This window comes from Tetrao urogallus, assembly GCF_951394365.1.
Source record: "Tetrao urogallus genome assembly, chromosome: 1".
NCBI lineage: Eukaryota > Metazoa > Chordata > Aves > Galliformes > Phasianidae > Tetrao > Tetrao urogallus.
The window spans coordinates 65,270,064-65,296,856 of NC_136813.1; the positions used below are offsets into that span (position 1 = coordinate 65,270,064).

Consider the following 26,793-nt stretch of genomic DNA (forward strand, 5'->3'; position numbering starts at 1 on the left):
CATGTGAAAGAAGAGGTTAGACAGAAGTCTTGAGGCCTTGCTTATGTGTTTCTAAGATGCTTATGTACTCCAGTTTTACACCTTTCCACCCAGATATCTTAGTGATTAAGTTTAATAGCATTCCTACCTCTCAGTTTGAGGTGCTGAGTCCATACACTGATCTTTTTATCCTCACAAGGGAGATAATACAACACAGAAACGTGCTATGATCTGTCATGATTCAACACAGAAAGGTTGTTATGAAGCCATCACGAACAATGGCCACAAGGACATCCATGCAAAACTACAAAGAAAGGTGATAATTATCTCTAAATTAATTTAAAAATAAACCTACACCTGCAGCAAAAAGTCAGACAGCTTTCCACACTCTAAAAGACTGAGGAAAAAAAAATCTGACATTAGGAGTCAGTACACACTTAATTTTGTATCAGATATGACAAATGGTTTAAAGCAGAGCAAGACTATGGAGCTATTCCATACACCCACACATAAAACAGAGCTGTTGCTGGAGATAGGCAGAGCACTTGGAGAGTGTTTGCTGTGGCCATGTCCCATCTCTATCATGCAAGCAACAGCTCAAATATAATCCCTCACTTGGCCTCATCTAAGGCCCATCTAGTGCTGGTCATTTTATGAGTTATCTAGATGCCACGACCAACAGCCCCATACAACTTCCCCAGTAATAAAAGCAGTGCAGCAACAAGCCACAGCGTGATCCAATAACTACAAATTGCAGAGATGTGGGAATGTTTCTCCATAAGCAAGCAAAAGAGTACAGGAAGAAAGCTGGCAACATGTAAATCTGTAGAGTGAATAAGATTAAAATGCAGTTGGGGAGTGGATATTTTTATGTTTTTTATGGGCATGCAATTCAGAGATGGTATCTTTAATCCATGCTGCCAAGGAAACCATGCAATCAGCAACTGCTTGTTAACTTTTTGCTATCAATAGCTTGACACAGCAAAAGTCCCCAAGGACCCAGTTAATTAGGAGGTTATTAAACTAAACAACAAAGAAAGCGTTAGAGAATTTCTGAAATCTGTTCTAAAATGGACCTAGATACAACAGAAGATCACAGGAAAGAGAAGGAAATGGAAGGGAAGTACTGAGGCTGACAGATAAGGGCCTCTACACTAACTTCTGACAGCGCACACAGAAGTTAGAGAGAAGAAAACAGATTTGCAAATAAAGCGTAGATTTAACTGTGACAGCATCCAATAATGCTGTTTGGTTTTTTTCCCAAAGATTCTTAGACATCAGATTTAACATCTCACCTTGAACATTATAATTTTTCTAAGACCATTTAGCCAGATCCTTACTTTTAAGTTCCTAAATCCACGCTTGCTGTTTCACCCAGATTAGTGCTCTTTATAAAATCATTCACTCCTCCATGCACATCATTTAAGTACTTGTTTTTCAAGAACCCAACGCCTTCTTGTGGCTTAGCATAAAATTGGATAACTTGGCTGAGAGTAGGATCTAACAGTATTTTTGTTTTGTAGTTTCCATTTCTCCAGGATGAGAACAATCTGGCTGCAGCTACAAATCAGCCTGAGCTTCCTCTCATTCAATAATTCATGAAGACATTATCCCCATAATCAAGAATCTTTTTTTTTTTAAATAAGTTCCTACTTCTAACTTTAGATCAGGCACATTTCTATCATAGGACATACCTCTTTTCACTTCAGTACACACCGACCTTTTAATATTATGAAACCAACAGCACAAAAAGATCAACTTTGCAAAATCAATTCCTTGAAATTTTAAAATCTGCCACCTAGTGGGCTTTTTTTTTTTTTAACAACAAAAGTTTTAAACCAGAATTTATCCCTTAGAAGCTTAGAAAGATCAGTTTTCACATGCTCAACATCCCAAAAGTGCAAATAAAGCTATACATATAAATGCAACATTTCCATGTTGAAGAGAAGGATCCCAAATTTAAGATTCAAATCAGAGATAACTGATGGAAATTGGAATTTGCAAGCAATCAGAATCATCCAGAAGAAACGGACAGGGGGTGAAATCCAACTAGCAGCACTTCTCTCTAAAGAGATCAGAAAATGCTAGACTTTTTATTTTTTTTTTTAATCTGAAATTTGAGCAAATAGCTGAAATACCCAAAACCTCACCAAAAACCTCCTTTCTGAATAGATAAATCTTTACTTAGCCACTGCTAGGAGGCCGATGAAAGGTCTTGGCAGCATCACAAGGCATACACACCAAAACTGAAGGACTTATTCTTCAGTTAAACAAAAGACTCAAAAAAAAAAAAAAAAAAAAAAAAAAAAAAAAAAAAAAAAAAAAAAAAGCCATAACTTTGCAGGAACTTGTTGAGATCTCGTTTAACTTTGCAGGAACTTGTTGAGATCTCGTTTACACAAACCAGCAATATTTATACATGTAAAGTAATGCAGCAAATTCACAGCTCCAAAAACAGCTTTATAACGTGAGCCACTGTTCCACAGCTATTATTAATATACTGCACTTACATAGCAGAAACACCCCTCTAACTTTAGTAAGTTACCACTGAGATTCAAGCAGAAACTCACACACAATGGTCTAATTCCAATTATTTAATCTTTTATTTACTCAAGTAAAAAGGCAAATGGCTGCAATTTTCTTCCTTTAAATGTAGGTGTACTCATGTCAGAATGACAAAATTACGGGGATGTAGCAGGGTTGTAGAACAAGCCCTACATCCACCTCTCTAAAAATGTACCCTTATTGGTACAAAATCCTATGATTTGATCAAAATCAATCAAAATCCTAAGTGTATTATGATCTACCTCTTTACAAGAAATTAACTATTAAATGAACGGTTTCGTTTGCAAAAAGCTTTGAAGGAGAATGATCAACTTGTATCTGATGACCTCTGAAACATCTCAGCAATCCAACAGGTAAAAGCAATGTATTTCACACTGTCATCTTCATCATGCTTAAACTGCCAACTTTACCACCAAAATGAGTATGCTTTCATCATTTAACATCAAAAAATATCAGTATTTTATGGCCTGCAATAATCCAATTAAGTTAATGTTGTTGTTTTTTTAATATTGTATTAATATTAATTTATTGTAACAGTCATAATTGTTCCCAAAGAGTGCTTCAGAGCCATTAAGCAAACAAGATAAATGGCTCTTAGCTTCTTTCTTTTTTTCCCCAAAATGAACTCAACCAACCTTTTGAATAATAAGAACTGAGTCACACCACTGCACAGTGCCCTGTGACCTAGTCACAGCTGCAAAATTAATGGAAACAGTAAATCAGCAATTATTCATAATAATAATAAAACCAAAATATTTATACAGCACAAAATACACTTCATATATTTCAGGCAAGACTGTTCACGCAGGATGCATTTTACAATGCACATTTTCTCATGTTAAAGCATATACATACAGAGAACAATACAGCCACAACCAATACACTTAAATACCTGTACATTATTTACATTTGAAAATACTTTACACAACCCCAAACCATCAGTATAATTTAACTATATACGTTTCAAAATGGAGTGTAAAATGCTTACAGTTAACAAAGGACATTCAACATAAATGCTGCTTTCAGTTGTTCTGCAGCTCAGCAGATTCAGGCACTAGCTCTGTTCCATGCCAGCCATCAGTGACAGAGCTAAAGATTCCACTGTGAATCAAACCATTTTAGAAAGTGAGTATCTGCACTTAGATCAGTCTGCAAACATTCACTGTAATATTCAATTTCATAGTTTAAATGGAAAATACTAGTTTATTTTTTAAATGTTAACACTTCAGGATTTAAGATGCTAAAACATTTCAAATGTTATGAATTTCTGACATTTCTTAGTGATGATTAACTGATAAGAACTGGCAAGAAGTAAGATCCTTTGTTTAAAACGCTAACAGCAGCAAATGGCAGCAAACAGAAAACTGGATAAAAGTGATAAAAGTTGAGGGGAATTATGTGCAGTTAGCCATTCTCACTGACAGTTCTTGCAGACAACCTCTTGTTGGCTGAAGTAAGATATAACCCTCTTTTAGAAGCCCATCTCCTTTCCCTATTGGAAAAAGCTGATCTCAGAGGAAAAACAGGTGAATGTGCATCTAAAGCTAATCTAAAGCATCCCAGCTAATTTCATTCAGAAGTCACACCCTAGCTCTAACTGGCATTGACAACCCATTTAAGCTAGTATCAGGCTGCAAGTAGAAACACAAATATCCTCTTCTGCTGTTTCTGGTACTGAGTAACCTCCAGCAGGCAGTCAAGAGCATAAGGGCAGCTGCAGCTAAGGCATCAAAATATTAAAATGTTATTTGTTCAAGCTATTCCCCAGCTGTCACCTAGCAACATCAAAAATGATTGTATACGCTCTTCAGGTCTTTGTTTTAATTACCTATTCAGAAGACTGCTTTGGCTGTATCAGACAAGGGATACAGGCTAAGGGAGCTGGGCTTGTTCAGCCTAGAGATGAGAAGGCTGCAAGGAGACCTCAACTGCCCACTTTCAGTATTTAAAAGGGGATTATAAACAGGAGGGGAATCAACTTTTTACAAGGGTGGACAGTGATAGGACAAGGGGGAATGGTTTTAAGCTCAAGGAGGGAAGGTTCAGATTGGATGTTAGGAGGAAGTTCTTTACACAGAGACTAATGAGGTGCTGGCACAAGCTGCCCAGAGAGGCTGTGGATGTCGCACCCCTGGAGGCGTTCAAGATGGGGCCTTGGGCAGCCTGGTCTAGTGCCAGATCTGGAGGTTGGTGGCCCTGCCTCTGGCAGGGGGTTTGGAACTTGATGACCCTTGGGTCCCTTCCAACCCAAGCCATTCTGTGATTCTGTGATCTTCTCTTCAAGCAAACAGGTAAACTGAAGATAGTTGCCATGAAAAATAAATTATGGTACATATATTCTAAAATTAATTAATTCAACTTATTCGGAAGTAAGGCTTTAATGTTTCTCTGAATGCTTCATTTATTATTTTCACAAATTAGACTCTTTAATCTGTACTGACAAATAGATTAAAACTTAAATACATTTTGTGTGACCAGTGCAGGTATATGAAAAGCATCATGTACTTACAGTGAGGAAAAGAGCCTCGGCAGACAGCTTTGTTGAGGACAGTTACAAGAAACATGTGGCAGTTTTTAAAATCAGATTCCATTTTCTCTATGGATTCCATCCTACAAAGAAGTATAAGGGAGGTACACTTACCAGTCAGTCAACCTTACTTATATTTGAAGTTACCTTCAAAATATAAGCAAAATTTCACAGTGAACAACCAACATGTTTTTCGCACTGCATTCTGTCTTGAACTTAAAATATTTCAGTTATATTTGAGTATACCACTCTAGAATCTAAACTGTGGCCAATTTAGACTGGAGTGCCGAACACTATCAGAGTGGCATTACTAGTGGTTTTGTCATCCCCCTTGTAAGTATTTGCAGTTACTAGGAGGAACTTCGTGGTTTCAGCTGATGAGAACTACTGTTCTGAGGTACTCAGAACAGTTTTCAGGAATTTCAAGACAGCCATTCCTGGTCCCAAGTGCTTTGGAGCTCTTTGGGCCAAACTTACACTACCAAATAAAACAAGGACACACAGCAAGTTAAACAGGGCCCCGATCACCCACACTGTTTCTTATTACAGAATCACAGAACAACACACAATTGTAGGGGGCAGGAAAGCACCTCTGTTTCACCTAGTTTCTACATGAAAATCTTCGCTCCAAAGTTAACTTTCATAGACTTCAACATCTCCACATTTTTGCCCTTGAAATTTTGACAAAGGTTTTATAATGTGAACAGTCTAGTGAGAAAAATAATTGGATTTAGATTTACCTACACTTATTTTTAACCTACATTTATTTTTAAGAAAGACAAAAATGTACTGCCTTCTAGAATGAAAGTCATGCAAAACAATCTCGCTTTTCATGAGCCAAAAAAATGTCAGCAGCTGGCTGCCTATAACTTTAAACCTCAACAAGAAAACAAGATCATAAACAAAACCTATGAACATCCCATTTTATCACTGCGAACAAATATGGATGAAAACCTCTCTTTGTTGCTATGCTGTACAACCTTTTCAGATACTTTAAAGATACACACGAACCATACTTGCAATTAGAAAATACCAAATACACACTCACAGAAGCATATGACACTTGTTATGTTCTAAGATAAATTTCACTTCTATTAAGAAATAGTGATTAGCTTCTGGCATCTACCATTAAACATCTCAAAAGCACGCTTCTGAGCTGTGAAATCATGACTGGGTTTTATTTTAGGTACGTATACTTACTTCCAAGCCCCCAGACCCGCCTGCCAACGGTCTGCAAACATCAGCACTAAATTTAAAACTTTCATTATAGCTTCTTTGACAAAGCTCACCTAAAGTAACAAAACAAAAGGAATAACAGTCAGAAAGTAATTGTTAATGAAGGGAATAATCATTTTCATTATTAAGGACACAAATGTATCCTACGCCCTCCAATCTTATCTGTAAAAATGGTCTCCAAGGCGTAATACAAGTCTGCCCAGTTAAGATATGCTTTGTATTTGCCCTCATTCATTTCATGATTATTTCAACGAGGATTAGTCCAGACAGTATATGAGACAGGCGACTGTGACAACAGACATGTCTCCGTTTCCTACTACACTAGCGTGAACAATCCTCATTACATTTCCAAGCCTGTTAGTTCAAATACCAGCATCTCTAAAAAACAAACGTATGTAAACTCCAGTAGATAATTTAATTTTATTTTCTCTCCTTTACAGAAAGCTGAGACTTGCAAGGGAAACAATATCAGTGTTAATCCTAAACAAGTTACCACTTCCTCAAGAGGATCTATTTATTACAATGCACATATGAACTACAAAATAGGCACAGCATCACTAGTACTAAACTATTTTCATGTCCTGCTGAACTCAGTACATCAGATATTCCATTTTTTACCCACCTTTTCTCTTAGTAAGCAACGATCATGGATTGTAGATAGATATCTGTAATGAATCTTTATTAATTGATCTAAATCTTTAGCTTCTTCTACCTGGTGCTGAAATTCCAAGCCGGTACTGTGAAGAATCTTAAAGAGAAAACCACAGTTATTTAAATGCTATGTTGCACACAAATCCTTGTGACTCATTTCCAAGACTTCCTTTTTGAGAGCCAATAATTGCCTGATACATTCACTCTTCCCTTTTCAGTCTCAACCTGGAGGCTCAGCCTCCCAGCTACTATAAAGTAAAAACTCTGAACTCATCTCATAACTCAGTGACATTTTATATACTTTGCACAAGTAGGAACATTATCACTACACACAGGCGGATATTAGCTCTGGAGGAATCAACTTGGACTGTATTATTTCATTAAAGGCCAAAAAACAGCAATTGAGTAGATATGAACCTTCTAGATGTTACCTTTATTTTTGAGAAGTAATAATTTTGGATCTGCCTGGCAGAGATTTTTTTTAGAAGAATCTAATTGCAAAAAACATCTGCAGCAACACTTTTATGACCATAATAGCTCTTGAGAGATTGTTAACAGCTTAAAGAAGCCTATTTTGGCATGCATTGCACACACAGCTCTGGTACAAACAGCCAAAAAGAAAAAAAAAAATATGAAAAAAATAATATCCAAAGATCAGTCTGCACACAGAGCTTGTGAAGCATTTTTAGAATTGATTTTGACTGCCTAAGTGAAAGCTGAAAGTTTTTCTAGCTTAAATTTTAGATTAAAATCACCTTGCAGAACAGACATTAGAAAAGGATTTTGCTTTATTAACTTATATCTCTTTGGTCTGGATAGTTTTAAATAAAAAATAACACTGCATTTTACAAGTTCTTAGCATAGATGAAATTATGACATAAGACAAACCCGAGTCATGATGTAGTTGTGCAGGCTGTTAACAAAATGCATAAGTTTCACTCTTAAGAGGAACATGCGATGTATTTGTTGTTTTATACTTTCTGTTTGTGGTCCAAATCGAGGAAGTGTTCCGTGTTCTAATAAAGTTCCCTCTTTAACCTGTGAGTTTTCTGCAGCACATACTAGTTCTAAAAATAAAACATATTAAAACCTTTATGAAAACAAACTGTAGCTAAAATGTTACTTAAAATTGATTTATTTCTCATTACTATGCAAGATATGCTGCTATAAGATTTTTCTTGCAATTCAGGTGTTTTATTAAAATATAGCAGCAATATATTGTATTTTGAAAATGTGTACAATATAATTTGATAAATATGAGAACAGGAAATGCTATTTAAAGGTTAATTATGTACAAAGATAATAAATAAATAAAGTGCATACTATCTCCACAAAGGGGGAAATACTTAAAACACATAACCTTATCTGTAAAGTTTTAACAACAGAAAATCACATACTTTCAGGAACAGAATCTAGCTGATGTACAAAACACAGATGAAGCACCAAATTTTCTAATTTGATTTTCCAGGACATGAATCACATATCAACTTCATATACGAAAGGAAAAGCATTATTACAGTGAAGATTAAGATCTCATCAGCAGATCTCTTTCTACAAACATCAAATTATTAAACTGTAGCTTAAAGTATGTATTCTTATCAAGTGTACTGTTTCAATCTCAATTTCAGTATTTTTTTCATCTTGTTTTCTAAACTTGCTTGCAAAATATTACTCACAAAAAATTTGGGCTATGAGTAGAGGACAGATCTTCCTACAACAGCAAGGTAGGAGATCATACATAAACCAACTAGACCTGAATCAAAGAGGCAACAAGAATGCAGGAATAACATTGTTTATGAGGCTGAGAAGATGTAAAAAGCATGTCCTATTTAATATATCTGAATTGTGAAGCTAAAAGAGATTAATATTTTACAGATTTAATCAAACTGCTCACTTCAGAAAGCAGCAGACCACTTACATCCTTAGACCCCAGAACAAGTTTTTAGAATCTCTTATTCGAACAGCTTCTTACCGTCAAATCTTAGAACATCTAGACTATACTTGGCCCACTTTATTTGTAATAAGAGCAGAAAAACTTGGTTGTAAATCTTTTGGCACTCTAGGCTTATAACTATGTCCACAGGCCAAGGAACCTAAGAACAGCAGAGGATAAGACAGACAGAAAAGGTAAGTCACATTAATACAACACTTCAGATCTATTCTAGAATAAAAACCAGCAGCAATATTAAAGTTACTACACCCTACCTTATAACTTAATGTCAAGCCATCTAGGGTGTGGACAGGCAGTTTCTTCTTTGCTGTATCAACGCTTTCAAATGATATAGACAACCTTCACAAGGAAAGAAGTGATTTTATTGGTGGCAATCTAATTCTGAATTAGTGGCTACTTGCATTAGAGATTTTTTTTTCACTGTCTTAAACATTGCCTAATTTAATCTGATAGAGCTGTGTTGAAAAGGGGACAACAGCTCAAAGCTTCACTGAGATTCTTGCAATGAATGTGCATTAACTAGTATTGAACTATGCCAGTGAAATGTACTAATACAGGCAGATGTGAAAGAAAATGCAACTGAAGTCTATTTTACAGGATTTTGCATTTACCTTGAGCTGTCCTCTGGATAGCGCTGTCCTACTGCTTCTTGAAGCTGAACATTTAAGAAGGCAACATTCTGCCAAGCTTCCTTTTCTCTAATTTTGTCAAAAATGGATGTATAGAAATCATACATAGTATCTCCAGCTTCAAGTAAGAAAAAGTTTCTCATAGCTTGCAAATATTCTACAAGCCTAGAGAAGGAAAAAAAAATATAGAACATTACGTAAGCCTTCATCATACAAGTGCAACCAAACCTTAACAACTCTTCATTATACGTACTGAACAGAAATGTAATGAAATCCACTGCTCAAGAAAACCTCCAAACATGTTCAAATAAAACAAAATAATCAACTCATTTTTTCCTGTCAACTTGAAAGGCATGCTGTCCTCAACAGACGTGATCACAGCATTCAGCCTTCTTACAGGCCAGGCAATTCTCCAAAAATAGCTGTGAGTTTGGCAATCCCGTCCTTTCTGAACACAACTTAAGAGAGTTCTGTGTAAAAAAGGACTCCAAAATGGAGTTACAGAAAGTGATGACAGTGATTCTTCCTCTGCAAAGCAGTAAGAAGAACAGTACCTCTGCATTTCTTTCAAAATACAACTACAAAAATACATTAAGTACTTAAGGTAGCTTAAAAGCATGACCTCTTCTGACCACCTAACAGGAATAGGCCATTTTATTTCATGTTGTATAAAAATACTGCGTAACAGTGTTTCACGTAGTATAAATTTTTATATCAACAAAACCAAATTTCAGACTATATAAATACATTCTGGCCTCCTAAAATTCACCTTCCAGTTTCAAATGACAAGACTACTAAAAATCCTGTCCAAAACAACTTCCCTGTTTTTCTTCAGTGGGTGTTCAACAATGTATGTGCTGTTGGTTTAAAGCAGACAGACCAAAGTTTCATCGTGACCTTCTTAGACCTCCCCTTTTTTGTTAAGTATTTCCTTGATGATTCCCCTAGTACAGAAAGGCCTTTAATTCACATTTGTGGGTTTTTTTTAGAGAAAATTCCTGCTTTTACTTATATAGCATAACACTGATAATTAGAAATGCTAAACACATTACTTTCTTACCTATAATCCTTCTTTAAAGTTTGCATTAGATTACCACAGCACTCCAAGTATTGCTTGTCTATGTGAGGATAAAGGCAAGACCTCAGTGTCAGTTCAAAAGTCTGGCAGGTGACCGATTCTGAGGATCTATCCACACAAACATCCCCACCAGTAAACTTCTCATGAAAGTCACTCTGCTCCAAATATAATCTTAAAAATTAAATATAATAAAAATGCTTAGGTTAGAATACATGTATATTGTGCAAATTACAGAAGAAAAATGTCATACCTTAGAAAATTTTAATCAAAATTGGAACCTCTACTCAAAAAACAGGATTGCAGAATAAAAGCTGTTTGCAGCTATTAATTGTAACTGTTACATTAAAAGTTATATTATTACTATGTAATGTAGAATTATATAATATTACAGTTGCAACCATTAATATATTAGTTTAGTTTCACCTAATATAGTGACCAGGCATAAGAATACTGAAAAGGATGGCATACTGTAATCACTGCTAAAGGAGTAATTCCAAAGAACAACCTCAAGTTTGAACACTATCCAGCTTAATAAACCCTTTCTCATTGGAACTTTTAAAACTATGTTACTGTTATGCACACACAGTAGCCAGATGAACTTCCCAGTAAGGAATTTTAATTTTTTTTAAACCAACAATTTGGGAAAAGAATAAAGTTTGTTTGAGGCACCTTTAGTATAAGATACCTGCATTATTTGCAGGCAGCCTACATTTGTTAATTATTACTGTATCAGAAAAGGTCAACTTATTATAATGATGTTTGAAAAGCTGCTCAGTAGTTGAATCCAGTGTAAGAAGCCTGGTCCACTGCAGATATCGCCTTGATAGACTGGATGAGTCAGACACTGAATTAACTTAATATCTAACTCAAACAAATAGTACCAACGAATGAGAGAAGTGATAGTTTTATCTATTAATAATTATGACTTCTTTAAAACGACTTCCTCTGAAGTCTGAACTGAAAACACAGAAATTGCCAACTAGTATTTAGGAAAAACCTCAATAGCTGTTTCTTATTTGAAATGACAAAAGATTTTTAGAGTGTATATTGCACACAAATTCCAAGCAAGCATATTTACAATTTAGATTTTACCACAGCATTCATTACTCAAACACTTATTTATGTGCAAAAAAGGTCATGAGAAAGGCTGCATCTATTTACTACACTGATAGAAGCAGCCGATTCCTCACTGATTTGTTTTTCTCTAACTAAGCAGAAGGGTAGTATTTATTGAGATACTGCCACTGATTATTGGTGTTCCTTTTCATTCTGTTTGCTTGTTTACTGCAGCAGCAATAAAAATTTGCTTTACCAGATGTCACTGAGCAGAACATTGCTCTCAACAACACAGCAGGAAGACCATTCATCTAGTGGGTATTTACTTACCTGGCGAAATTAATAGCCAGCAGTGGGTCATGGACATCATCCAGTTCCAAATGCCTTTCTGCTATAGACTGCATCTTTATTAGGCTCTGCTTGGTGGCCTGCTGCTCTGTAATAATATCTGGAACAGATTCTTCTCCGTGCCTCAGGCGAGACTGCACGGATTCCAGGAACAGCGTATACAAACTCTTTCTTTCAGCATCTAAACTGGGCAACGTGTTTCATGGTAAGATTTCATTCTAAGAGAAAATACTGCCTGAACTACAAGACCAACTGCAGAATCTAACATACACTTGATACATTTTAAACAAAATGTAGGCTACTTCTCAAGTAAGTACTTAGAACTAAATACAGCTAAATCAGTGGGGCTAGCCCAATGCTTCAAGTCGGGCATTTGGTTAAACACACTGCTAATTAGAGACTATAAGAGAACTTCTTTCTCATAAAGGCAATTCTCAGCACCTAAAACAACCATGTCACAGAGGGAAAGAAGCCTATAGAGATACCAACATAATTCAGCAATCACTATTAACCCCACAGAAATTGCATGACCAAAAATTGCATTTCATCTCCTCCAAAAAACAAACAAAAAAATAAACAACCAACATTGATTACCTGCTACACTATGTTTTACAATCATTGAAAAAAGTAACCTGGCTACAGATACCCATAAAAATGTCAGTATAAGTTTCATCTAGTTATTAGTAAACTTTTTTTTGTTGAAGTACCATATGTCACCTCAAAATTACTCAACTACTGAAAAACAACTATTTATTAGACCAAAACACAGTTTTACTGTTTACCATGTTTGTCTAATAACAAATGAAATGTTCTGAAAACAAGTTTATGAAAGTTTGAAGCAGTAAGATCTGAAGGGAGTACTTGATCACTGCTCATTGTTTGCTTTGTTCTTGTCACTTGACTGCATTGGAAGAGAAAGTTTGCAATCAGAAGTGGAGTTACAAACCATGACACTGACGTATAAGGAGGACAGTGAAGTTGTTCCATAACCACAGAAACACCATTATATAAAATATTCCCATGCTGTTAGTTACCCTATGGATTGATACCCCACCAACTGACAGCTCACCCCTGGATGCGGCCTGCTGTGGAGAGCCATCTTTGCATTGAAGATTCTTCAACAGCTGCATGGATTTTCCAGCCATGATGATTTGCTTTAGCACAGGTTTCAGAAAAGAGACCATAGTGTGTTGCCTGCTTGAAGGGGCCTGATCACTGCCAGAACTGGCACTGGCATTATCACTCATCTTCTCTTCATTCTCTGTTTTTTCTGACACACTATATAACGTGTAGGTAGCATACCAAAAATCTCTGTGATTAACTGGAACGTTTTTGTTCCTGCAGAAAAGAAAAAAAAGAAGAAAAAAAAAAGGCGTTGAATATTTTCCTTTTTAAAAGATGGAACTTCTTTACAAGAAGGTTTATCATCATCTTTCTTCTATACGTTGCCTTTCTTTCAGAACAATCAAGAAGTTTCTTTCAAACTATGAGCGTCCAACATCAGCAGCCCTACCTCTGAATGATGAATTCCTTTGCAGGATCAAACAAATTGCCGTGGACAATCCACTCATCCACTGTCTGTAAGTATGGCCTCACAGTCTCAACCCAGAGAGAGAACAGAAGGGACACCTGAATTTAAAGAAAGAAAAAAAAAAAAAAACTGAACATTTTTTCCAGTGAATATTAAAAGCAACATGGCAAAGTCTAACCCATTAATTGTATGACAGTAAGTTTATAAGATATATTTAACTATACTTAACGATTTTTAAAGATCAAATATTCAACTAAAAATACAGGCCTAGCACTATAAGTGAAAACGTGCATTGTGCAAGTTTCCCCTTATTACTTTTGTCATGGCAACCAGACCCAAACAGCACCTTTCATTACTCTCACTCCGACATTCCTTAAATGATAACTGATAGTTGTAACACACCGTAGTTTTATAATGGACACAGTGACATGTACTACACTTTCACTAATGCTCATCTCCTCATTAATCTTGTATGTAGTTTGAGTGAAGTCTCATCAGAAAACAGTAATTCATTTTGGCTACCAGATTTGTCCCCAGTTGCTGAAGGACAATGTACTCAGTCAGCAGAGTGAAACCTGCTTTACCAAATATTCTAGAGTCTGATTTCATTCAGGATGAATGATTTTTGCGTACCGTTTGCTCAGATGCTTCTCCAACGCTGTCATATTCTAGAATAGCTTTGTAAAGAGTATTAAGCAGATGAGATGCTCGTACAACATTCCTGGTGTCAGGTGGCACTTCTGCTACTCCTGTGCTAAAAACCTTGTGAAGTACCTTCAGCTGTGCCAGGCGGGGAGACAGCTTATCTATCACTATCGAAAGTGTGACTGTTTTGTCTGGGGAAAAAGAGATGGGGGGGAGGGGAAAAAAAGATGTATAAAGGCAACATGCAACAGAAAATCAAATTCTGGTAATGCTATTCATGAGGTTTTAAAATGAAGAATGGCATCTTTCACAGTTTCAAAATGCCTTCACATAATATTTTGCATGCTTCCCTCATAAAAATTTCCTTCTGTGCCTCCTTCTTGTAAAATATCCCATAAAATTTCCCTTGCACTGTACCTTTGTTGATGATGCATTTTTCAATTTCGGTAAGTTCTTCTTTGAAGCTAATGAAGTATTTGTATAAGGCCCACATAAAAGCTTGGTATGTTCTGAATGGGGCTTCAGTGGTTTTCTTTGGAGTAGAAACATTTTCCGGGCTGTGTCCCATCACCTCATCAATAAACTTCTGCAGTCTAAACACAACTTGACCATATGCAGCTATCTGCTCCAACACAGACCTTAGGCAATTCTAGAATAAAGATATATATATATATATATATATATATTTTTTTTTTTTTTCTAATGAAAGCCTAACAATTAAATCACAAAATATTTATCTGAATTAACATGCAATGAAATTCTGCCATCTTTATTGCTTCATCACATAGAGGAAAAGCCCATTCCACTCGGACTAAACGAAGAACAATTACGGAAATGTTACTTTCCCACAAGCAGTGTTAACTTCCTAGTCCCAAAAACTACACCTTCCTACTGACAGATACATTCAGCTGAGATTCAGAAACAACTTACATGGGTTAAGTGAGTTACAATTATATCATTCCGCACAACCACTTTTCCATCATTCAGCTGAAATATAAAGAGCTTTTTCACTCCTGAAAGTAGCCTTGAAAAGAAACAAAGATTAATGCTTTTTCTTTGCCTTTATGAATTCACAAAAACATTAATAAAAGAATCAGCTCTGCCTTGCTTACATTTCTACTTTCAAATGAAAGGTGCTCAAAGATCAACTGTAATGCTATTCATACTGTTAAGCTGTTGCTAGAAAAAGAACAAAACACTGACACTAGGCAAACACATCCTAAAGTTCCTCTCCAAACAAAACATCTTCCAGCCATGGGATGAATCAAAACCTACTTTGCAAAATTGGACACTATATTAAAAGATTCTAGGGCAAGGTAAGAACAACTTGGTTCTTCTTCTCAGTAAGACTTGAGGAATCAATACATACAAGCAGCATTTTACATTTTCTTTGTAAATCTCAATGGTTAAATATAAACTAGCAGCATCTGTGTTGTCAGCAACACTGGAAGCTAAAAGCTCTGTAATAATTCCTTCTTCAGATACAACTTCAAAGGTAAATCTCTTATTTCCTTGAATGAGGATACAAAAACACACAGACTTAAAATGCAAGCTTTTTGATATTGCTCTTACCAAAGAGTTTCCCTTATAACCTGGGTTTCTGTGACTAGTGTTCTCTCTTCTGGTACATATAAAGGATCACTGGTGTACAAGTGGTGGTCCCTAGTAAAATGTGAAAGGAAAACAATTTAAGGCCTGAAATCGAAGATCAATAATCTGAAAGAAAGGATGAAGCAATACTCTTAAGGCTCAGTGTTGCTCTAATTGTATATGAATAGATAGAATGTTCATGTAGACATTTTAAGTCAGAGCTTGTTCCCACATTGTTAAGTAAAATACTATGGAAAACATTCACTATCATCTAGTTGTACACAGCAGGGCAAACAATTAGGTAGGAAATAAGTAATGAATTTGAGATTATTTTTCTGTTTTTAATTATTTCACTTTCAACGGTATGAAAAGTTATGGAGTTAATCTTTCTATTCCAAAAACTAAGCTAAAAAGTAAAGTTTCCATTTCCTGAACTCATACCAGCAAATTCATACTTTATCTCAAAAGTTTGCTTCTGAAACCGAAACTTCCCCAGGCAACCACGACCTTTTCCCTGTAGTAATGCACAATTCTTTGTAAACCTTCCACAGTATTTTTCACATTTTAGGACACAATGATTATTAGTATTTGCAATGTTTGATTCTTTATCAGGGGCAACAGTTACACAAGCAATAACTTTATTAGCTTTATACTTCATAGTAAAGACGCTTAATTAAGTCGTTATTTAGCTTTACGTGCCAGCAAGGAAGATGCAAGTGACATTGTTTTCTCACCAGACTGCAGCTAAGTTGGAATGCAAGTGCAAACTATGAGAAAAACGAGGAGCTCTTCCTGTCCAGTACTGAGGAACGACATGCTGCTCCAGCCAGCTGCGGGCATCAGGCTCACCAACTGTAAAAACACATGACTGCGGTGAGGTATTTTATTTCTACAGGAAATGCCTATGATAACGTTTCCATGTGTTTTTAATAAGCCTATCTGCTCAGCTGCAGAAGCAAAGATCTTTTAATATATATCAGAGTTTTCAACTGCTTACATTTCACCTTGATCATGTGACTTGTGCATCGTGCATTAATTAACTCACACAGAAATGTCTCACCTCCTATTTGTACTCACCTCAAGTACTGTGTTCAGTTTTGGGCACTCAGTACAGAAAGAACATTGAGGTGCTGGAGCAGGTCCAAAGAATGGCAATAGGGCTTGTGAAGGGCTTGGAGAATATGCCCTATGAGGAGAGACTGAAGGAACTGGAGCTGTTTAGTCTGGGGAAGAGAGGCTGAGGGGAGACCCTATTGCTCTCTTCCCGTATCTGAAAGGTGATTACAGCAATAGTAATACAGCAATAGTGGGGTTGGCCTCTTCCCACTGGTGACAGGACAAGGGGAAATGGCCTCAAGTTGCACCAGGGTAAGTTTAGGTTGGATATCAGGAAACACTTCTATATAGAAAGGGTTGTTAAGCACTGGAATAGGCTCCCCAGGGAGGTGGGGGAGTCACCATCCCTGGATGTGTTTAAAATCCGTTTGGATGTGGTGCTCAGGGACGTGATTTAGCGGAGGGTTGTTGGAGTCAGGATAGTATGGTGAGGTTGTGGTTGGACTTGATGATCTTTAAGGTTTTTTCCAACCTGCACAATTCTATGATTCTATGTCTTAAAAAACAGACTCGGAGATGTACCTAGTTTTTAACTATTCCTCAGAGAATGCATTTTTATTTCAGGCAATTGTCACATTATATATACACGTCATGGTTTTATGATGCTTGGTTATCAGTATTCCACATCATAACATCATGTAGTGCACTGGGAGTTAAAGAGTTAATCCTTCAGGTCCTGGTATCTGTCCATGAAGAGAAGAACTACTACATACAACAGAGACTGTTCACTGTTCTGTTATTATTTCCACTCAGGGGAAGAAGACAAAAGCCCTTGTAGGTCACCTGATGGATCATCTGGCTCATGTCTGTTGCTCGTCTCATCTCAGCATTAAAGTAAGGTATTCAGCTTTTGGACACTCTCTCTCATATTTGATTTATTAGCTTAAATTCTAATTACAGTGTGTTACAGTGTGTTACAGTGTGTTACAGTGTGTTACCTTGCATTCTGATATCTTGTTTAGCAAAGTAGTTTGTTTCTCCTCAGGTCGATGTTGCTGTTTTGTTCTAGGGCCCATCTCTCTACCCTTTTCCCTTTTCCAGGGCACAGATCCATGTGTCCCTCTGTCCTACTAGTCACAGCACTGGGCCGAACCAGCCCATAAGCCATTGGCAATACAAAACAAAGCAGACTTCAAAAATAAACAGCCAAATATCACCATCTTTATCATGCTGTTCCTTTTTGCTGTGCATTCAGTACATTACACAAAAGTGTTTTTTTTTCTTAAATGTGGTTACTAAGAAATCCATAACGGATCTCAGTAGATAACTACTACTTATACAAATTATGAATATTACAGACTTCTTATACAGGATATCATAAATCCAACAATATTCTATGTGAAAATCTACTGCTATAGTTAATATTCTGTGAAACTATTCAAAAATAAGCCACCAGTATTCTAATGACATAAAACTAATTTTTCAGAAGTGTTTTATACCTAGAACTGAGTCAATCAGTTCTGTTGCCAATTAAATATTATTTTAGCATCCTGATAGTTAATAATAAGCATTTACTTTATACCCATAAAGCTGCATGCTACATCTACTTTGGAAGTTTTCATTTCTGTCTTTGAGTATTTATGCCTATTTCCACACAAATAAACAGAAGCCTTCTCCATCAGCATCAACAGAAATTAAATCAAGCTTTCCATGTTGAAAAATTAAACAAGTAAACACTAAAGTGAATTACAGGTCTAAAATGCAGTATCTCACTAAGTATCTTTAGTGTCTCACTAAAGAATAATAAAGCAGTATTTGTTTGTAAAATCTGAGTACGTATGATTAGATTAGAAACATTTATACTTAAACTAACCTTTCCAGGAAACATTAGGTACTGTTTTCTTGTTTGGATCTTGGTCTTCTAAAGGTGTTCTGTCTACTTGAATACCCGAGTCCTCCCTGCTCAAAGGCTGAGTATCATCCTCCTCCTCACTTTCTCCAGACCAATCCTAACAAGGGAAACAAAACCCCACATGTTCCATTACAACATAACGGACAGATCTATACTCAGTTCCTATTGACTTGTTTGTAGCTGAACGTAACAATTTTCTTTCTTTCATTACAAAGCTAATTCAGGACATTAAGACTAACATAACTGTCTCACAGAGACTAGTTTAAATTATATTAACATTAAAGCTGCAAGTTTTAAGTGGAAGAAGCATTTGTATTTATCTGCACAGAAACTGAGCACTGTAGAATAAAACACACGCTATTGATTTTTCAAGCTATATTCCACATGCCCATTACCAAGAGAAGGCTCTGATGATGATACTGTGCTTTTCAAAGTTACTGATAGAAATTCTCCTGAGACTCAAAAGGTAGCATGACCTGAACTTTCTCTGCTTCTTACTTACCACCAAAACTTGCCACAATACTGGCAAGATTGTAACTTTCAGAAACCCATGTTAGGATGATCTGGGAAAGCCACATTATGTTCCATTAATTTCAACCTGCTTGGAAATCTGCTATAGTCCTCACCTCCTCTTGCCATATACATTCTACTCTGATGCTAAGAATTTCACATACTCCTTTATACTACACCTACATTATAGTTATATAGTATATACACCTATATATACCTATATTAAGTAGGAAAGAGGTCAAAAAAAGTACACAGGCTGCCAAAGAAAAGCAATTTACTTTCTCTGAAACCTTTCAGGGGAATCACAATTAAGGAGTGGAAGAGTTTAACTACAGAGCTAAAGGAGGCTTTGATCAGTAGCAGACAGACGAGGCCAGCTCAGTCGCAAGGCTAAGTCAGAGCAGAACGAAGAACAAAAGCATTTCTATTGCTGCTACTCTGAGTATGCCTGAATCTCGTGGTGTCAAGAAAGCAACAGCATGCCAGGGAATCCTTTAAGAATCAATGTAAACAGAGCACACAAGTCAGGGTAATTTAACCAGATCTCCAGCGTACTTCAGAACAGTTTATATGCTCTCCTTTTACTTTAAGAAATTACTTACTGGTGAATCTATGCCTCGGCCAAAGTAAATTTCTTCTCCTTCCAACAAATACTTTCCCCAATCAAATTTTTCTTCCTTTTCTAGGAGAAGTATAAATAAAATAAAATAGTAAGTATCACTTCACTCTGACTTCCTTTGAAAGCAAATTCCAGAGCTTAAATTACCTTTATACTTTAAATCTAAAGCAAAGACATAGTCATCCACTTAAGGTTACACCACTGTTCTTTTAACAAGGTTATACACTTTCAACATGACACACAAATTGTAATATTGATTACATATATTCTTTATCTCTGAGTTCTCAATTTTATTGTTTATACACTCAAAATATGCAGCACGGAGTGCTTTCAACACATTTATATCTGTAATGTTACACTACCCTATCCTTCAGTCCTGGAAAAACATGCAAGAATGCAACTTATCACTGACTGTGACTACTCAGTGGAGACAGTCCAAATGTGTAACTTACATATGCACAAGCATAGTGGACGATAAACAACAACAAAGCAAGAATTGTCTTACTCTCCTAAAGACACCACATATCCACGATGTGATGTGTCATATTTTAAAAGTAACAAATCACACTTAGAATATATTATATCTTAAACATGAAGCTTACTCAACTGTAATTAGAGCTGTTTGAGATAACCTCTTCATATTCACATTCCTGGAATGGGCTGAAAGTGCATTCAAAACACCGCCGAGGGAATGTGCAGAGATCATTCAAAAAGGAATCTTAAGATGCAAGATTTTCTTTAGGTTAGTCTGAAATATTCTTCTTTCAGTCTACGATACAACACTGCAAACAAATGGGGGATGGTATCCACTCAAACTTAAGCACAAGCCTCATTTTAGGCACTGAGTGAAATAGTCCTACTTCAGAACGCAGGCAACTGGGGTCTCCCTCTGGGAACCTTCAAAGGTATTTACCTTTCCTTGACTACATTGGGAACACAGGAATTTATATTACCAAAGTTGTTTCAGTACATATCCTATTAAGGTGCAAGACAGAGACTGAGGATAGAAACCAGCTGTCTGCCTTTGAGCGTGTAAGAGCTCCCAAGGTACTTTGCTGGCTGGAGAACTCAATTATGGAATGCAACATAAACAGGAGGTAGGAAAGGTTATTTGCAGACTATTTGAAATGTATACATTGTAAAAAAGACAATCAATAGTGCACCTTGATGTGATGGGAGATAATAAAATGGAGAGGAAAAACAGCCTTCTTATCAGCTTGTATTAACTGAGTGCATCTTTTGTTAGCAACACAAACATCTTGTAAACTTACCTGCTTCTTTTTCTCTTGGCTTTTCCACATAGGTGGTGTTAGATGGAGAATCAGACAAACATAACAGAAGAGACAGTATGGAATAGTGTGTATCTGTCTATAAAACACATTGGAAAAAAAGCTAATTAAAAAGAGATTGAAAAGATTTTGGTTCAAAACAACTTCAGCCTATTATCTTTAAGAACGCTCACAATTAATTCCCTCACCTCAGTCCCAAACTAAAAAATAAGATCTGCAACACAATATTAAATGTTATCTGCTCTCTTCTGCCCACCAGCTAGCTGATCAATATGCAAATACTATGAAAACACTCTCAGCTGCCTCTTACTGAGCAGCCAATCAGGTGATATGGAAAAGAGATAAGAGGAACCCAGAACTACTGTGAAAGTAAGAAGTCAGCTGAGGCCAGATAAGTGCACACAGCTATATCAACATGGGCAAAAGAAAAGGCCCTGCAGGTATCTAAGTCTAATTTCCCACACTCCTATGGTTTGTTATTTCAAGTGGTGGCTAAATCAAAGTTAGCTAAAAACATTTCACTAAAACTGCTCCATTTAGATATCATCTTCACATCATCTTCCCACATCTGAAAACCTACGCAAAGTGTTAAGGACACATTTTTAACTCTGATATTGTGCTAAAGCAGTTTTGAAACAGGCCTTCAACTAAGCTAGAATATTATAGCAACAGTGGTATTTGGCAAAGATTGGTGTTACAGTCCTAATTCCTAATACTTGCTTAGAGGACAAACACTGCTCTCATTAGTAAGCTTTTTCTTTCTGAAGCAAGATTTTTCATTGGCGTCATTCTGACCTTCCAGAGTTCTTCAGCAGAACGCCTCACATCTAGCCACGTGGATATTCTGCTATCTACATTACATATGCATGGACTTAAAAAAGAAATACATGAAAAGCTCATTGGGAATGTGATACAAGCCCACTTCCAATAAGAATTCTCAATTTTTCTGTAGAGCAGCATCACCCTCAACTAGTGTACATGGAGTATAACATGTTCCCACTGAACATTACTGACCTTAAGGGTTAGTCAAAGAGTTTTGGTAGGTCATCAACAGAGCCACAAATGAGAGCGGGCATTGCGCTTAGAAGGCACAAAACTGTTAAATAACCAATCTTCCCAGTTATGTGACACTGCTGAAAACTAAAAGCAGTTTAACTTCCAAGTATGAGACATATAATATCTCCAGCTGTATTCTATTCACAATTAAAAAAAAAAAAAGTAAAAAGTCTTAGGATACTTGCAACATTTAGAATGCTTGCTTGGATTTTTATTTTTATTCGACTCTCAAAATAAGTTAAAGATTTGTAATTAAAAAAAACCTAAGGAGCACAGTACAGTAACTCAAGATGTGCAAGCTATTGAGGGCTCCACATTTTTTTTTCCACAAAGTAGAGGAAAGCTAAAAAAAAAAAGTCCAAAGAAAGGTATATGACAGCAGTTCAATGAGAAGGAGAATTGACTCCAACTACGAACAGAGCCTTGTATTAAAGAATGACATTATATGGAGCAACACCTCTCAAATTGCAAGCTCAAACCTCCTAACAGCAGAAATTCCCAGTTTTCAAAGGTGAATTTCATAATAAACGACCACAATGGAAAATGCCCAAGTGAGACAATTTTTGCCATTTCCACTCAGGCCACATCTTAAACTGCTTTGATACAAACTGTATCGAAAGCCAAAAAAACCCAACCCACTCCAAAGCCACAAATGCAGTCTCATTAACAAAGCTACAATCCATCACTGTTCCATTTGGGAATAATAAAAATCAAAAGGTTCAGATTCATTACCTAAGGTAAAAATTTGGGCAAAGGGCAAGAATTTCTACTCAGCCAACATCTAGACAAGGGTTCAGCTACATTTGTACAATGCTGACCACAAAACATTTGCTTGGCAGTGAAAAATATATTCTGTAAGTCATGAAAATGAGCACACTGGAACACTGAAAGGATAATAAGACTGCTTCTAAAACAAATAGGGAAACTACAGAATACAACTCTAAAAATACATGATGTGAACAGCAACCACAAACTCTACTGCTAAGCCATCTGAAATTTCCAACATGACATTACAGTAGAAGCCCACTGCATCAAGAAGAGTGCAAAAAGCAGAAGGAAACTGTAACATACGTACTTTTGTTTCTTCTATGCTTGGGAGTGGTGAATTCAGAAATTTTTCTGTTAATCTTTTCCAGCTTGCTGCTTTTCCCAGGTCAGAATGAACTATCAATTTTTCATGTATTCTAATTAAAAAAAAAAAAAAAAAAAGTACAAGCAATGCTTCAAAATAAATTAACTAATCCATTATTAATCCATAAACACATAACTCACCCTTCTATAGTCCTCTCTACTTTATGACTGTTCACATCAAGAAAACGGTGAAATCTGTATAAGAAATCTGTATTAGAATATGCTTGATAAAGCAACTTACGTCAGAAAGAAAATAAAGTCAATTTACACGATGGCAATTTTTTTTTTAAATCTTATTTTCTGTTTAACAAAGCCTGCTTAATTCAGCAACATCATTAAACATCAACAAAATTTAATCTCCGTGCCTCTTATCTCAAGGAGGATTAAGGGCAATCAGCCTTAAAGACAGAAAAATGGAACGCAGCTTAAATTTAACCAGCAATTCCAGATGAATGGAAAATTACTGCAGTAACAGCAAAATAAGTAATTAAAGTATGTCATCAGTTAAGTCAAGCAGAGCAAGGAAATAAAAAAAAAAAATTACTGTCAAAGTCATCTGTGTCAAACACACAAATTATCTGGGACCTGCACCACAAGCACAGACAAAACAAACACCCACATGGAAAGGTCTGTAAACCTAAATGAAACTCCTCTGTAAATGGCAAAGGACAGTGCTGAAAAGAAAAGACAACCTCATCCAAACAAACAAAAAGATAAACGACCAAAAGTAGCATGTATAGGGATAAAAAAACCCCAAACTTGTGAAAGGTACAATAGACTTCGCAGAAGACGTCAAAACACAAATAAGATTCTTCAGTTAGGAATAGAGGGAGAATAAACAGGAAATGGGATGTAACAGCACTGAGCACATGAGCAAGATTCAAGATACCAAGAACACAGGCCTGAAAGCTAGCCTAAACTCATGTGACTGCAGAAAGAAATGAAAATCATTGCCTCTGAATCAGAGGCAAAAGCCAAGTTTAACCAAGCGAATTTGGAAAAAACAATCTAACATCACCTCACGGTCAAAGTAATGAGCTAAAAAAATCAAACTGCAAGCCTAATAGCAATGCTTTTTAATAACATCATTGAACAATAAATATTTAGGAAACGAAAATGAACCTTTTTGTTAACCACGGATCTACTAGCCTGATTTTAGCTGCATCTAAGGCTTTGGAATAAATACCAGATAGAACAACTAGAAATGACAGTAAACAGTGGCAAGCACAAGAACTGGAAGACTTAGGGGAAAAAAAAAAGAAAAAAAAACGGCTGGAAAGAAAAATTTAAAAATCCCATCCAAGGCAAAGATAAGTTATTAAGGAGAAAGAAAGTTATTAATAAGAATCATCAGAGGTTTTGAGAAACTCTGGGGCCATGAGTGACATTTAGCCTCAGCATGACCACTGTTACAAGCAATGCTTCTGATGCGGCTACAAGAGGATTAAATGTAGTACTGTGGTATGTAACACAAAATACTTCTGGTAAATAAAAAAAATCACAACAGGATAGCAGTTACACCATATTCCCACATTCCTGATGCACACAAGTGGCCTCCTGAATATCTATCCAAGCTGAACTTGTCAAGCCTCCACACTGTTGTCCAACAGCTATTCACTGTTCTGTATAAATTAGCCTTATTTGAGCCTACGAGGTGCTGATTCCCTGCCTCACTGAATGCAACGCAGTAATGCAACTGCTTACTTAAAAACTGGATTTAAATAGCAATAAAGCATGGAGCTTTTTTTTGCATAAAGCTCAGCAAGCACATATGGCCCAGCAGTGGCAGCAGCCAACTGGTGGTGAGGGAAACTGGAAACGGGTCATGTCAGGAGTGGCAGCAGACAGTGAAAAGGTGGTTGTGATAACTGAAAAAGCAGCGTGGGGACGTTCAGTAGGAACTGGCTTGCACTGTAACACAATGAAAGGGATGCTGCCAACGCAGGAGTACGGGGAGGCAGGTTAAAATACACCATGTTTACGACAGGCTCAGATGACATTCGGCATCAGCAACGCTCCAGGCCGGCAGCTCGCTCCCCTGCTCGCCACGCACAGCCATTACTCTTCATTCCCCTGCAACCAACAAAACGCTGCCCACTGAGGCGAGGCCGCCGAAGGGCACCTTCTCCCGCGAACAGCGCAGCAGCGGCTCAGCTCTCCTCCGCAGCCGGCCCATAGCGCAGCCCACACATGAGCCCCGGGGTCGTGCAGCGGTACTCCTCAGTCCGCGGGCGCTGACCTGAAGTTGGACCAGGCGAAATTCAGCGCCGTCTGGAACCGGCCGCCGCCCGACTCCTCCTCCTGTTCCTCCTCATCCTCCTCCTCGGGGAGGCCGGTGACGCTGCGGATGAGGGCGCGGACGGTCCGGTCCTGCTCCTGCTCGAAGCGGCTCCGGCGGCCGGGCGAGGCTAGCAGCGGAGCCGCCATCGCCGCGGCGCGGGAAGGGGACCTCCGGGAGGCGCCACGGAGCCTCCTCCCGCACCTCTCGCGAGATTTCGCAGCGACTCCTCACGAGAGCACAAACCCCCCGTCAGTGGGGGGAGGTGGGAGTCAGGCGGGAAGGGAGTGTGCGCATGCGCAGGGCGGGTAGGGAGGGTGAGCGTGGACGTGCCGAGTGGTCGTGTGGAAGTGGGAAGGTTCCGGGGTGTGAAGGGCTCCGGGTATTGTTGCTGAACGGTTCAGTGAGCGTCGGTTGTCTCAGGGTGGTTGCCACCACAACCACAGCTCCGTGGTCGGCGGGTGTCACTTGTTCACAGAAGCATAACACAGGGTGGGTCAAGAAGCATAACACAGGGTGGATCATTAACTGCTGAGTAGCAATCCTAATAAAGAGTCAGGGCTGGCCCACGTTACGTAGTTCATTTCAGTAACCCAAAATTGCACGGATCCATAGGGTTTGGAGGGAGCCTGTGGAGATTGTCCGCTCCAACCCATCTCCTGTTGGGCCTGTTTTGGCAGTGAGGAAGGTCTGAAGTCAGAAAAGGGTGCTCCACCACAGAGGTTTTCCCTAGGGTTTTGTGCACAGCGTCTCATCATCCGCCCTGTTGTCATGAGCAGTAAATTGGATTCCAGCCTTTTCCCGCGTCCCTGGCAGGTCCAGCTGTCAGTGAGCTGTCCGCAAGCAGCTGCATCTGCACCTCCCCAACCAAGCATTGCTTTGCATAACTAGAGAAATCCACTGTGTATATTCTGTAATAGTACAGGGTAATGTGGAAGGAGTGGAGTGATAAATCAGCTTCAGTTTTGTCCTCATTCTGTGTTAAATGTTCACAGTTATGGCACTGAGCAGCCTACAGCACTTCTGTCCTTCACAGTAGCTTTGTAGCACAGCAACAGCATCCTGAGCATGAGCTTCCTTCTGGAAAGCAATCATCCGAATCAGAGGGAAATGATTACTGACCTTTTACTGCAAGTCCTTCCTTTACTGCAGCTGT

At 37.6% G+C, this 26,793-nt stretch overlaps 1 protein-coding gene across 1 annotated transcript; it reads right to left on the reverse strand.

Annotated features, from left to right (window-relative positions):
• Nucleotides 1-3,598: 3,598 nt before the first annotated feature.
• Nucleotides 3,599-25,786, reverse strand: TUBGCP5 (tubulin gamma complex component 5; the record flags this gene model as incomplete). The annotated part of the gene is made up of 24 exons (XM_079539983.1): nucleotides 3,599-3,645; nucleotides 5,054-5,154; nucleotides 6,272-6,360; nucleotides 6,930-7,055; nucleotides 7,847-8,025; nucleotides 8,931-9,051; nucleotides 9,164-9,248; nucleotides 9,521-9,703; nucleotides 10,599-10,787; nucleotides 12,003-12,201; nucleotides 13,090-13,358; nucleotides 13,534-13,649; nucleotides 14,185-14,387; nucleotides 14,614-14,845; nucleotides 15,127-15,220; nucleotides 15,769-15,858; nucleotides 16,521-16,638; nucleotides 18,716-18,851; nucleotides 19,867-19,946; nucleotides 20,491-20,601; nucleotides 21,155-21,251; nucleotides 23,304-23,412; nucleotides 23,501-23,554; nucleotides 25,599-25,786. 24 exons carry the CDS (start codon nucleotides 25,784-25,786, stop codon nucleotides 3,599-3,601), a joined length of 3,216 nt encoding a protein of 1,071 aa, XP_079396109.1.
• Nucleotides 25,787-26,793: the final 1,007 nt, after the last annotated feature.